At 46.6% G+C, this 14,361-nt stretch overlaps 1 protein-coding gene across 1 annotated transcript; it reads left to right on the top strand.

The window, feature by feature from the left end:
• The first annotated feature begins 373 nt into the window (after nt 1-373).
• On the top strand, nt 374-7,447 carry LOC119950573 (complement C1q subcomponent subunit B-like). Its single transcript, XM_038773106.1, has 3 exons — nt 374-562; nt 5,223-5,417; nt 6,357-7,447. Exons 2-3 carry the CDS (start codon nt 5,234-5,236, stop codon nt 6,911-6,913), a joined length of 741 nt encoding a protein of 246 aa, XP_038629034.1. The 5' UTR covers nt 374-562; nt 5,223-5,233; the 3' UTR covers nt 6,914-7,447.
• The last annotated feature ends 6,914 nt before the right edge of the window (nt 7,448-14,361 follow it).

Here is a 14,361-nt window from a genome sequence, read left to right as displayed (position 1 = left end):
CCCAATCAACAGTGACATTGGACCCCCATTCAACAGTGACACCAGACCTCCATTCAACAGGGACATCGGACCCCCATTCAACAGTGATACCAGACCCCCATTCAACGGTGATATTGGCCCCCCTATTCAAAAGTGATATCAGATCCCCACTGAACAGTGGTATCGGATCCTCATTCAGCCGCAGCCATATGTCAGTACCTTCAACAGTGGAGGGGTTAAGTGGAGAGGTGAACGAGGAATCACTCTCTCTTGAATTAGATTTTCTTAGAACATTCAAGGTAATTTCAAATTCCACTTGTGTTTCTCTCACAGAATGAACTCAACCACAACGAGCATTACTCACAATCTATTTCTTGTAAAGAGGGAAGTGAAACTTGGCATTGGTGTTAACTGAACTCACTGGCAATAGTCTGAAGGATTTGATCACAAGGCTGTCTGCCAGTTGAAATCTTTCATGCAGAAGCCTGAACCTCCCTATTTTGGCATTTTAGTTTTTTTTTCAGTATTGTGTAATATCTCCTCTCGCTTCATATCCTCATTAAGCTTTCAGACGGCGTTCAAGGTAAGACCTAGTAAACTCGAACATTTCAAAATAATTTTATATAAATGTTGCTAAATTGAAATACTCGCCAGTGTTTATCCTCCGTTGGATACATTTGGTAATCCAGGGTTAACTATTTAGTAATAGATTTGTTTCTTTGTTTATTGCTGGACAGTGTTAAATAAGTTGTTGATCAGAATTTCTATTTGTTAAATGTTTAACCTTTTGCTACATGCATTCAGACTTAAATCCTTCCTCTAATAAAACCATACAATCTGAAATTTGCTGCAAAAAATGCCCATTCTGCACACCGAAGAAACTGATCCCCAATTTGGAGTTGTTCACTATTTTCTTTCAGTTTGTTTATATCTTCGCCTCATTATTAACTTAATTTTAATTTTACGGCTTCTGTCTTTGGCAGTACTATAGTGCTATGCAAGCAAATTGCCATTTTTCATACATCAGCAGTTATTTATTTTTCAAACAGGCTGTTTGACTGTGGAAGGCTTCAGAACCTCATGTTGGCTATATGCATGCCTGCATATTTGCACATTTCCACATTGGCCAATGGAGAGTAATTGGCAATTGGAATCCTGGCTCATTTCCCTCTCTCTGATCTAGGGCATTGAGGGCCATTGCACTGCAGCTCCCAATGAAAGAGCCAAGGCCGTCAAGGTCATGTAGCTGTGCAATACACTGCTCGGTGGGCCTCACACTGATGCCCATTGAATCACCGGGACTGGGAGTCTCTCCAGGGTACATTGTGCAAAGGGCGGGACAAGCAGAATAAGGTGCATTCAGTCGGTGTGCTCGATTACAGGTGTATGGTCCTTTCTACCTGATTTTTCTCTGTCAGTTCAGCCGAAGAGTTGCTTCACACACGAGCTGCGAACAATACCTACATTCGGCCATTTTGATCGTTCCCCTCAGAAAGTAAACTCTGGGTTGCATGCGGAAAGTGTTGCGATGTTTGACTTATGTCATAACCCCCACAAGGATCATGGGGAAACAATCATTGATCTCCCTGTGAGACTCATGGAGTATGAGTTCCCGAGGTAGGGGGTCAGAGGCCAACCACCTGGGCCACTTTGTGAGCAAGATCTAAAAGCAGGCCCAATTTGAGGCCTGGTGTAACAAATCATCCCAGCTGAGATTGCATTGGGAGTGAGATACTACATTACGCAGACTATTGTAAATATGTAAATAAATTAATCTTTGTTAACCATAAGACCAGAAGTCCATAAGACATAGGAGCAGAATTAGGCCACTTGGCCCATCGGGTCTGCTCCGCCATTCAATCTTCTGCGACAATGAGTTCCACAGATTCATCACCCTCTGGCTGAAGAAATTCCTCCTCATCTCTGTTTGAAAGGATCGTCCCTTTAGTCTGAGATTGTGTCCTCTGGTTCTAGTGTTTCCTACAAGTGGAAACATCCTCTCCACATCCACTCTATCCAGGCCTCGCAGCATCTTGTAAGTTTCAAGCAGATCTCCCCTCGCCCTTCTAAACTCCAATGAGTACAGACACAGAGTCCTCAACCGCTCCTCATATGGCAAGCTCTTCATTCCAGAGATCATTCTTGTGAGCCTCTCTGGACCCTCTCCAAGGCCAGAACATCCTTCCTTGGATACGGGGCTCAAAACTGCTCACAATATTCAAAATGGAGTCTGACCAGAGCCTGATGCAGCCTCAGAGGTACATCCCTGCTCTTGTATTCTAGCCCTCTCGACATTGCATTTGCCTTCCTAACTGCTGACTGAAGCGGCACATTAATCTTTAGAGAATCTTCAACTAAGACTGTTAATTCCCTTTGTGCTTCTAATTTCCCATATAGAAAATAGTCTATGCCTCCATTCTTCCTACCAAAGTGCATAATGTCACATTTTTCCACATTATATTCCATCAGCCACTTCTTTTCCCACTCTCCTAACCTGTCACGGTGCCTCTGCAGCCGCCTGCTTCTCAATACTACCTGTCCCTCTGCATATATTTGTATCATCTGCAAGCTTAGCAACAGTGCCCCTCAGCTCCTTCTTCCAGATCGTCAACGTATATTGCAAAAAGTTGTTGTCCCATCACTGATCCCTGAGGCACACCACCAGTCTGGAGTAACAAATCCTCCCCGCTGGGTTTGCACTGGGAGTGAGATGCTGCTTTAAACGGTGCTATGTCTTTTCGTCCGACGTCATTTCGTCCAACGACAATTCGTCCACGTCTTTTGGTCCAACGTCTTTTTGTCTGCTCGTCTTTTGGTCCAACGTCATTTTGTCCGGTGATTTTTTTCGTCAAAGAATTTTTGTGACTTTTTACGTGTTTTTGTCGGATGATTTTCTTGGTCAAATAATTTTTGTGACTTTTTGAGTGTTTTTGTCGAATGATTTTTTTTGTCAAAGAATGTTTGTGACTTTTTACGTGTTTTTGTCGGATGATTTTTTTTGTCAAAGACTTTTTTAGTAGCATAGTAATTTAGCATGACCAAACTTGCTTAGTAGCACTCCACTCCACTTTAACTTTTGTAAATAGAAATCTTCTCAAATGCACATAATATACAATAAAGGATCTTTATTACCAGCCTCTTTCCTTTAACGAGCCTCGTTAAAGGATAGTTATTATCGTTCTCTCCCCTTTAACGAGCCTCGTTAAAGGATAGATATTATCGGTCTCTTTCCTAATCCCGAATTCGCCCATCCAGAAATGGCAAAGTTCAGGGAAGGGCTAATAATAGGCAAAAAGGCTCAAATTCTTCGGGGAGATCAGTCGACGTCATGTACGCGATACAAGAAAATAACTGAACGCCTCAAAAGATTGGTCGTTGAATATGTTCCTACAGCGAAAATTGATTTCTTGAGGAATGTTGCTCACAATTTACATCAATTTTAAGTAATTTCGGGAATTCATCCTTAGTAAACTTTTAGATCTTTTTAAATGCATTTTTAGATTTTTTAACTTTTTAACTGCATTTTTCAGCTTGCATTTTACTTGCATTTCATCAATTACTTGCATTTTAGCAATTAAATTCACTTGCTGTATTGTGCCTGCTTTCTATCAATTAAATGCTTTTATACGGAGTTGATTTGTAATTGGTTAATTGGACGAAGTGACGTTGGACCAAAAGACGGGCGGACAAAAAGACGTTGGACCAAAAGACGTGGACGAAGTGTCGTTGGACGAAATTACGTCGGACGAAAAGACGCGACACGGCTTTAAACAGACATTGTAAATATGTAAATACATTAATCTTTGTTAACAACAACCTTCCTTATGAGTTATTGGGCAGCCGGTTTAGCTGACTTGACCAGACAACTAGTTCATGATGCAGAGAGAGGACAGCAGCGTGGGTCCAATTCCCGTACCGGCTGAGGTTATTCATGAAGGCCCCGCCTTCTCAACCTTGCCCTTTGTCTGAGGTGTGGTGACCCACAGGTTAAATCACCACCAGTCAGCTCTCTCCCTCAAAGGGGAAAGCAGTCTATGATCGTCTAGGACGATGGCGAATTTACCTTAGCTTACGAGTTAATATAACTTATTATCGTGTGATAATCCATGTTTTAAATACCATTTGATGATGACTCCATGTGTTGGTGAGGCAGTGGGCATTGCCTCGCTTACATTTCTACACGAGGTGGGCCATCGCTGAGGGAAAGATCAATTCAGAGAAAACAGCCCACATACCCAGTCAAAACCTGCTGCTTGGGCAACTGGGAAGTACACCCACAGGGGCAGGGGGGAGTGCAGTTTCAACATCTCCTAATTATAGAGGGAGCGGAGAGGGGAAGTTTCAAGTTCCCTCCAATACAGGCGGAGAAAAGGGGGCAGCTTCAACTTTCCCCAATTATCGAGGGACAAAGGCTGGAGGGGGAGGGCGGGGAGAGGAAGATTCAACTTCACCCCAATTATAGAGGGAGAGGAGAGGAGCAGTTACACTATCCCTTCCAAAACTACCCCTGGCTAAACCTGGAGCTGGATCTTGAGCAGGACCAGACAGCAGTTGGACCCTGGTTGTAAAGAGACTGGTGGGGTGAGCTTTAACATTCTCTATCCTTGTGGGGCAGGGGTTTCAAGGTTTAAGGTCAGTATCTTGCAATAGTACGAAAATCCTGTGGACCCCTTGATCATCACAAGAAGGTCACTCAGGGTCTGCCCCTTGGACATGAAGTTTATGCTGAGAACTTTGCAGATCACACAGGACAAAGCATCAACATACGTGACAAGGCACAAATCTGGCTCTGCATGACTGTTTGAGGATGTGGAGATGTGTTCTCCTGTTTGAATCTGGTTCTGGTGACACCATTGAGTTGCTTCATGAATCTTCAGTATCTTCGCAAAAGCTTTGTAAGCAGTTTTTTTATGAGGATGGCGCAAATTTAAACGTGAATGGTTTTGTTACAACTTTTTCCATCTGCTAATTTCATTTGTTAGGGAATTATTGTTAGTCATTTAATTGCTGGAACTTTGTTAAATTAACCGTGAGGCGTGTACTCTAATGTCTAAATTCAGAAAGAATCCAAGATTGACATTCTTTTGGTGATTTAAGTATTTGTGACACTTGTTACATTCTCTAGTGAGAGCAGCATTGCCGCATATCTGGAAATAATGTATTTACAGGACAAAATAAATGGCTGACACAATCCAATTACTGAACAGGGTACTCTAATGATAAATATATATCTTTTATTACAGTGTAGTCTGACATGGCAATGTCACATCGAATGAACCACGTAGGACTAGTGCTCCTCTTGTTGGTGGCAGCATCATCAACCCAAGACACCTGTCCTGCCTCCTCTCGTATTCATGGGATCCCTGGCCAACCTGGAAGGCCTGGGGCATCTGGTGCAAATGGCAAGGATGGCGCGCCTGGGAAGAAAGGAAACCCAGGTAATCATAGAACCAGTGCAGAAGGAGGCCATTCGGCCCATAGAGTCTGGACCAACCCTCCGAAGGAGTACCCTACCCAGGCCCACACCCTATCCCTGTAACCCCATCTGTCCTTTTAAACACTAAGGGGCAATTGATCATGGCCAATCCACCTAACCAGCACATCTTTGGGCTGTGGGAGGAAACCGGAGCACCCGGAGGAAACCCAGATAGACATGGGGGAGAACGTGTAAACTCCACACAGAAAGTCCCCCGAGGTCGGAATCGAACCTGGGTCCCTTGCACTGTGAGGTAGCAGTGCTGACCACTGTGCTGCCCAATTCAGAGAGCTTTGTCTTTTCAGGCCGCATCCAGTCAAAATGATAACACTGGAGAATGTAAACCATTCTTACAAGGCCCGTTCATCAGGGATGTGTGACCTGTGAGAGTTATTTGAAGTCTGTGCCTACAATGATGTCTCATTCAGAAGTAAATTAAATGTGATGTCCTGATCCTTAGGGGCCCTGATGGCTACTAACTCCTTCTCAGAAGCTGGAGTATTTACAGATATCCCTGGGACTTGTAAAATAAGAGGCTGATTGTTCAATGCACAGCTTTCTGCCTGTCCCTCTCAATGTTTCCTCCTGGGCGTCTGCTGGAGAAATATTCATTTCAACCTGCCCCTGTTTCAAGTACACTGGTAACCCCACTGCGTTCCACAATAAATACCAGAGTAAAGGGAAAGGGGAGATAGTCGGGCAAGTTGTTTCAGCCTTGACCTGATGTCAGTGCTCAGAGAAATGGGGTGCACGGGTGTAACCCTTGAGGACGAGCCTAGCACAGCTTGGAGCTTGTCTGTATTTCCCTAAACAGTTAAAATTGTCAGGCGTCAAACAGCTATGAAGCGCAAATCAGAAGTAGAATTCCAGTCATCACTAATCCAAATTGTGCTGTTGACAGGTCCCCCTGGATCAGCTGCTATGGCTGGTGTGAAAGGCGAGAAAGGTGAGCAAGGCTTCGAGGGCATGACTGGAAAAGTGGGCCCTGAAGGTGACAGAGGAGTGCAAGGAGAAAAAGGTGCAGTGGGGGAAAAGGGTGCGAGAGGAGATGTCGGAGACCACACAAGTACTTTGAAGGCGGCCTTTTCCATGGCCAGGAGCACAAACATGAGTCCAAGAAAAAATATTCCAATAAAATTTGACAAAGTGATTTCCAACGAACAGAGGAGATATGTAACGAGAATGGGGAAATTTCAGTGTGACATACCAGGCTTGTATTATTTTGTGTATCATGCAACTTCCAAGGGCAACCTCTGTGTTAACATCATCCTTAATCAGGAAAAAAAGGTTGGTTTCTGTGATCAGGTATACAATTCTTTCCAGGTGAGTTCAGGGGGAGTTATCCTTCAACTGAGGCGAAATGATGAAGTCCATCTTCAAACGACAGACTCCAATTCAATGTTGGGAGTGGAAGGAGCTGACAGTGTCTTCAATGGATTCCTCATATTCCCGGATTAGATCACCAACTGAGAAATGACATCGCATCCCAACCTTTGTCTAGAGCAGGGCTGTTTGAACCTGCAGCAAATCGCCAATATTTTGAAATGACACCATATGACACCAGCTTACACATATTTCTGAAATTCCTCTCTGTTTTATTTTAATAGGGACTGTAACTATTCTGCTTTATTTGATCATTTATATAGTTAACATTTCTTTTCAATGATTCCGAAGATGAGTAATAGATCATGTTTTGAATTTGCAGAGGATTTCACGTGTGTACTCTCATCAAACCACTAAATCTGTTTCATACTCAGTTGCAGCTCTTTATATGCCTTCAATAATACAGTACTCACATTTATAAATGTGGCTTTACTTTTATAAGTAAATCGTACATCAATTTCACTATGCAAATGACATTGATTTAGCAATCAGTGTTTAACGATGCATCAATTTAACAAAGCATTTTGAAACAGTGCTCTGAAATTGGTGCTGCAAAAAAGAATTCTGTATTTGTTTTTAAAACTTAAATAAAGCTCAACTCTTGCTTCAGTTTTGGGTTATAACAAATGCAAAACAAGTTTAAATAAAAACATGGCTTGTATCTAATGGAGCAAGCGAAACAACAATCTAGAAAATAGGTAATAACTGACGAGTTGTCTCAAATAATTCACTCCCCAAGAAAGACCTTGGGCTGGATTCTCTGTGCCGAATTCGCGCTCGGGACGGGCCGGAGAATGAGCGTTCACGCGAGAATCGTGGACGGCACAGTTGAAGCAATTCTCCGATCCCAAGAGAATCGCTCGAGAATCGCATATGCGTGGTCTACTCGGTGTGGGTAGGGCGCCATTGACAGAGGCCCCCTCGCGATTCACCGAGGGTAACTGGCCGAGTTCCCGACGGCATGGTTCTAACCACCTATCGGCTGTCGGGAAACTTGGGTGGCGGCGGCGGACTCAGTCCGCGGGTGCCTTGGTCGGGGGGGGGAATCGTTCACCGGGGCGGGGGGGGGGGGAACCTCACAGACGGCCAGGCAAGCGACCGGGCGGCACCGATCCACGGGAGAGTGCAATCTCGGGGGGACCTACTTCTTCCATCACGGTCTGCGGTGCGAGTCCGCCATATCCCAGGGGGCCCCGTATCCGTGGCCAGAACTGCCAGGAGCATTCCGGGGCCCGGCCAGCCCCCTGCAGGTTGGAGAATCATTCTGGACTTTCTTAAAGTCCAGAGTGAAACGCCAGGATTTCTACATTGGCATGGGGACTTAGCCCCATTGTTGGAGAATCCAGCCCCTTCGTTTCTAAGCTGATGAGACAAGTACTGATAAGGACTTTTTAATCTTTAATTCTGGGTTCACCCTTCCCTTGCATAAACTAAACAGCAAGGAATTTGGGAGTTCTGGGGTTGATATGGAAATACAATGGGAGCAGAGGGACAGGAATTTAAGGCTGGATTTGTATCCAGTAGGCCTCTCTCAAAATCGATTGTTAAATTCCTCATCTCGGTGCGCAGGAAACTGGTTCCATTTATGTAACCCTGGAGTCTGAGCCTATCACAGCTTGGAGATTGTCTATATTCCCCTAAACATTTAGAACTGTAACTGGTCATGTGGCAAACCGAGCTAGTGATAGACTCGGGCTCCAGGGTTACATAAATGGAAACAGTTTCTTGGGCAACGAGATTAGGAATTTAACAATCGATTTTGAGAGAGGCATACTGGATACAAATCCAAAACAGAAGTATAATTCCAGTCACCATTGTTAAAACTTATGCCGTTGACACGTCCCCCTGGATCAGCTGGTATGGCTTATCGCAAAAGAGAGAAAGGCAGCAAGGCTTTGACCCAGTTTGTGTCATGTCTGTCTAGCCTTCAACCCTCATACCAACTCACCCCTCCATCCATTCCCCATATCCATACATGCCAACTCATGCCCCTTCTCTGCTCCAGTGGTCTCATATCTTCCATGCCAACCCATGCCCCTATTGACCCTGTCGTCCTCGATAACATATATGCCAATTTAGACCCAACTCATACATTCCACTTACCGCCCTTTGCCCGACACCCACTACACTAATTCACCCAGTACCCAGTGTATGTAGACCTCAAGAGCCATGCTGAGGAGAAATAAGATAAAATGCAAAATATTTATTGGAGCCTTCACCGGGTTTAAAAAAACACCCTAAATCATGAAGCACATTCAATACAATTAAATCCTTTCAAGTACTTAATCCTCATCAAAACCAGATAATCTGTTACTAGCCTCTTGGAGCTGTCAAAGAGTAATCGGACTCGAAACGTTAGCTCTTTTCTCTCCCTACAGATGCTGCCAGACTTGCTGAGATTTTCCAGCATTTTCCCTTTCGTTTCAGATTCCAGCATCCGCAGTAACTTGCTTTTATCTATACCCCATCCAACTCCCCACCCAACTCCCCACCCTCTCCCACACACACACAATACCCCATCCAACTCCCCACCCTCTTAAAGACACTGTACCCCATCCAACTGCCCACCCTCACAGAAACTGCACCTCATCCAGCTCCCCAACCCCTCACACACACTGTACCCCACCGTCTCAGACATAGTGCACCCCATCCAAGTCTCCACCCTCAGGCACACTGCACCTCATCCAGCTCCCCAACCTCTCACACACACTGTACCCCATCCAACACCCCACCGTCTTATGTGCACTGTACCCATCCAGCTCCCCACCCTCCCACACACACTGTATCCCATCCAACTCCCTACCCTCCCACACACACTGGGCGCGATTCTCCGCTCCCCACATCGGGTGGGAGAATCGCGGGAGGGCCTGGGGCGAATCACGACACGCCGCCTTGGCACCCCCCGTGATTCTCCCACCCTCCCCAAAATGGCGTGTCGCGTAATCGCCGCTCGCCGTTTTTCACGGCGACCGGCGATTCTCCGGCCCGAATAGGCTGAGCGGCCTGACGTTCCCGACCTGTTCACGCCGGCGGCAACCACACCTGGTCGCTGCCGGTGTGAACATAGTGCGAAAGGTAAGTTTGGGGCCTGAGGGGGGCGGAGAGGGGATCGAGCACCACGGCCGTGCTCGGGAGGGGACTGGCCCGCGATCGGTGCCCACCGATCGTCGGGCAGCCGTCTCTAAGAGACGCACTCTTTCCCCTCCGCTGCCCCGCAAGATCAAGCCGCCATGTCTTGCGGGGCAGCGGAGGGGAAGACGGCAACTGTGCATGCACCGGTTGGAGCCGGCCAACCTGCGCATGCGCGGCTGACGTCACTTCGGCGCAAGGTCGCGTCATTCTCGGCACGCCGCTTTGACGCAAGCGTCAAGGCCCGGCGGCCGTGTTTCTCACAACGCCACTCCTAGCCCCCTGGGGGGTGGGTGGGGGGGGTGAAAATAATGTGAGGAGCGGCCTCCGACGGCGTCATGAAACTCGGCCGAGTTCACAACGGCCTTCCCGATGCCGCGCGGGAGCGGAGAATTGCGCCCACTGTATCCCATCCAACTCCCCACTCTCCCACACACACAGTACTCCTGATGGAATTTTATACGTTTCTGTGAGATCCCCCTTATTCTTTGAAACTTCAGCAAATATAACCCTAACCGACTCAATCTCTCCTCATATATCAGTCCCTCCATCCCAGGAATCAGTTTGGTAAACCTTCGCTGCACTCCCTCTGGAGCAAGAACATTGTTCCTCAGCTAAGGGGACAAAAACTGCACACAATATTTCAGGTGTGGCTTCTCCAAGGCCATATATAATTGCAGCAACACATCCCTGCTCCTGTACTCAAATCCTTTCGCTATGAAGGCCATCAAACCATTTGCTTTCTTCAACGCCTGCTGAACCAGCATGCTTACTTTCAGTGACTGGTATACAAGGACACCCAGGTCTCGTTGTACTTTCCACTCTCCCAATCTAAAGCCATTCAAATAATAGCCTGCCTTCCTGTTTTTGCTACCAATGTGGATAACCTCACGTTTATCCACATTATACTGCATCTGCCATGCATTTGTCACACTGTAGGATCTCTACGTCTTCCTCTCAGGTCACCCTTCACCCAGCTTTGAGTCATCTGCAAATTTGGAGATATTACATTTAGTTCCATAATCTAACTTAATATATATTGTGAATAGCTGGGGCCCTGGCGCCAATGTCTACGACACTCCCTAGTCGCTGCCTGTCATTTGGAAATTCTAACTCTTTGTTTCCTGCTGGCCAACCGGTTTTCCAAACATCTCAATACACTACCCCCAATCCCATGTGCGTTAAGTTTACATGCTAATCTCTTCTTCGGGACTTTGTCGAAAGACCTCTGAAAATTCAAATAGACCATAACGACTAGGCAACCCCCTCATCAACTCTACTAGTTACACCCTGAAAGAATTCCAGTGGATTTGTCAAGCACAATTTTTATTTCATGAACCCATGCTGACTCTATCCAATCCTGCCACTGTTTTCCAAGTGCTATTAAATCTTTTATAATAGACTCTAGCATTTGCCCCATTACTGACCTCAGGCTGACTGGTCTATGATTCCCTGTTTTCTTTCAACCTCCTTTTATAAATAGTGGGGTTATATTAGCTACCCTCCAATCTGTAGCAACTGTTCCAGAGTTTATAAAATCTTGGACGATTTTACACTGAGCATAAATGTACCCACTATTTCTAGGGTCATTTCCTAAACTACTCTGGGGTGTAGATTATTAGGCCCTGGGGATTTATCAGCCTTTAATCCCATCAATTTCCCTAACAATATTTCTCTGCTAATGTTGATTTCCTTCAGTTCCTCCCTCTCATTAAACCGTTTTCCCTAAAATGTCCAGTAATTTATTTATGTCTTTCTTTGTGATGACAGAACTAAAGTATGTATTTAGTTAGACAGCCATTTCTTTCATCCCCATTATAAATACCACTATTTTTCACTGTAAGGGACCTACATTTGTCTTCACCAATCTTTTCCTCTTCACGTACCTATAAAATGACAGCTAGTTTTTCTGCTCCCCGCAAGCTTACTCTCATACTCTATTTTCCCCTTCTGAATCACTCCCTTCGTCCTTCTTTGCTGAATTCTGAACTGTTCCAAATCCAATTTGTATGCCTCGTCCTTGAATCTAATACTATATCTAAATTTTCTTGTAAGTCACGGTTTGACCACCTTTCCTGTTTTATTTTTGGACCAGAGAGGAATGGAGAATTGTTGCAGTTCACCCATGCGCTCTTTGTATGTTTGCCATTGGCTATCCACTGTCATCCTTTTAAGGAACGTTCCCCAATCCAGGATAGCCAATTCACACTCCAGGAATTCCTCCTCTATGGTATTGTTACTAATTTAATTTGCCCAATCTATATGCAAATGTTCCTGTATCGCATGCGACTGTAATTTCCTGTTTAATGCCATTCCCAACAATCACCACTACAGTTTGAAGGAAACTATACAAACATCACGGGGCCTCACGGTAGCATGGTGGTTAGCATCAATGCTTCACAGCTCCAGGGTCCCAGGTTCGATTCCCGGCTGGGTCACTGTCTGTGTGGAGTCTGCACGTCCTCCCCCTGTGTGCGTGGGTTTCCTCCGGGTGCTCCGGTTTCCTCCCACAGTCCAAAGATGTGCAGGTTGGGTGGATTGGCCATGCTAAATTGCCCTTAGTGTAAGGTTAATGGGGGGGATTGTTGGGTTACAGGTATGCGGGTTACGTGGGTTTAAGTAGGGTGATCATTGCTCGGCACAACATCAAGGGCCGAAGGGCCTGTTCTGTGCTGTACTGTTCTATGTTCTACTGTTCTATCACCAATATTTTTTACCCCTTGGTGTTTCTCAGCTTTTGGCGCCACGCCAGCCGGGGCCGAAAGGACTTCGCCGGCCGGCGTAAGTCCGCGCATGCGCCAGAGTGTCAGTGGCTGCTGACATCATACTGGCGCATGCGCAGAGGAGGGGGTCTCTTCCGCCCCCGCCATGGTGAAGACCATGGCGAAGGCGGAAGAAAAAGATTGCCCCCACGGCACAGGCCCGCCTGCTGATCGGTGGGCCCCGATCGCGGGCCAGGCCACCTTGGGGGCATCCCCCGGGGTCAGATCGCCCCGCGCCTCCCCCCACCCCAGGACCCTGGCGCCCACCCGCGCCACCTGCTCCCACCGGTAAGGTAGGTGGTTTAATCCACGCCGGCGGGAGAGGCTTGTCAACGGCGGGACTTCAGCCCATCGTGGGACGGAGAATCGACGCGGGGGGCCCGCCGACCTAAGCGGGGGGCCGCCGACCGGCGCTGCGCGATTCCCATCCCTGCCGAATCTCGGGGGGCGGAGAATTGGGGACACGGTGGGGGCGGGATTGATGCCGGCCCCGGGCGATTCTCCGACCCGGCGGGGGGTCGGAGAATCCTGCCCCAGGTCTCCACAATATCAACTACATCCTTTTTCATCAATTTGCATGATTAATTCATACATTGTATTGCAAATGTTCCACGCATTAAGGCACAAAGTCATAAGGCTTGTCTTTTTATTATTCCTTGTACCGTTTCCATTATTTTATCACAGACCCAATATCCCATCCAATTCCCCACCCTCACACACACATTTTGCCCCATCCAATTCTCCACCCTTACACACACATACCGTTTCCCATCCAACACCCAAGCATCACACACGCTCTACTCCATCCAATATCTAACCATCACACACATCCAGCTCACCACCATAACACACTGTGCATCATCCAACTTCATACCCATACACACACACACTGCACCTCATCCAACTTACCACCCACGCAAACACACAGTACCACGTCCAACACCCCACTCCGTCACACACAACGTACTCCATCCAACACTCCACCCACTTTCTCACTGAACACTGTACCCCATTAAAATCACCACCCTCTCTCACACACACTGTACCCCATTAACATCACCACCCTCTCTCTCTCACACACACTGTACCCCATTAAAATCACCACCCTCTCTCACTCACTCACATTGTACCCCATTAAAATCACCACCCTCTCACGCACATACTGTACCCCATTAAAATCACCACCCTCTCACGCACATACTGTACCCCATTAAAATCACCACCCTCTCTCACTCACACACACTGTAACCCATTATAATTACCACCCTCTCACACACACTGCACCCCATTAAAATCACCACCCTCTCTCACTCACTCACATTGTACCCCATTAAAATCACCACCATCTCTCTCTCACACACACACACTGTACCCCATGAAAATCACCATCCTCTCTCTCACTCACACACACTGTACCCCATTGAAATCACCACACTCTTTCTCACACACAAACTGTACCCCATAAAAATTATCACCCTCTCTCACACACACTGTACCCCATTAATATCACCACCCTCTCTCTCACTCACACACTGTACCCCATTAAAATCACCACCATCTCTCTCACACACACACACACACACACAATACACCATGAAAATCACGACTCTCTTTCCCACGCTGTGCAGCATT

This window comes from Scyliorhinus canicula, chromosome 16 (assembly GCF_902713615.1).
Source record: "Scyliorhinus canicula chromosome 16, sScyCan1.1, whole genome shotgun sequence".
In the NCBI taxonomy this organism is placed as follows: domain Eukaryota; kingdom Metazoa; phylum Chordata; class Chondrichthyes; order Carcharhiniformes; family Scyliorhinidae; genus Scyliorhinus; species Scyliorhinus canicula.
The sequence above is the reverse complement of the archived record's forward strand: the minus strand, read 5'-3'. Positions and strand labels throughout refer to the sequence as shown.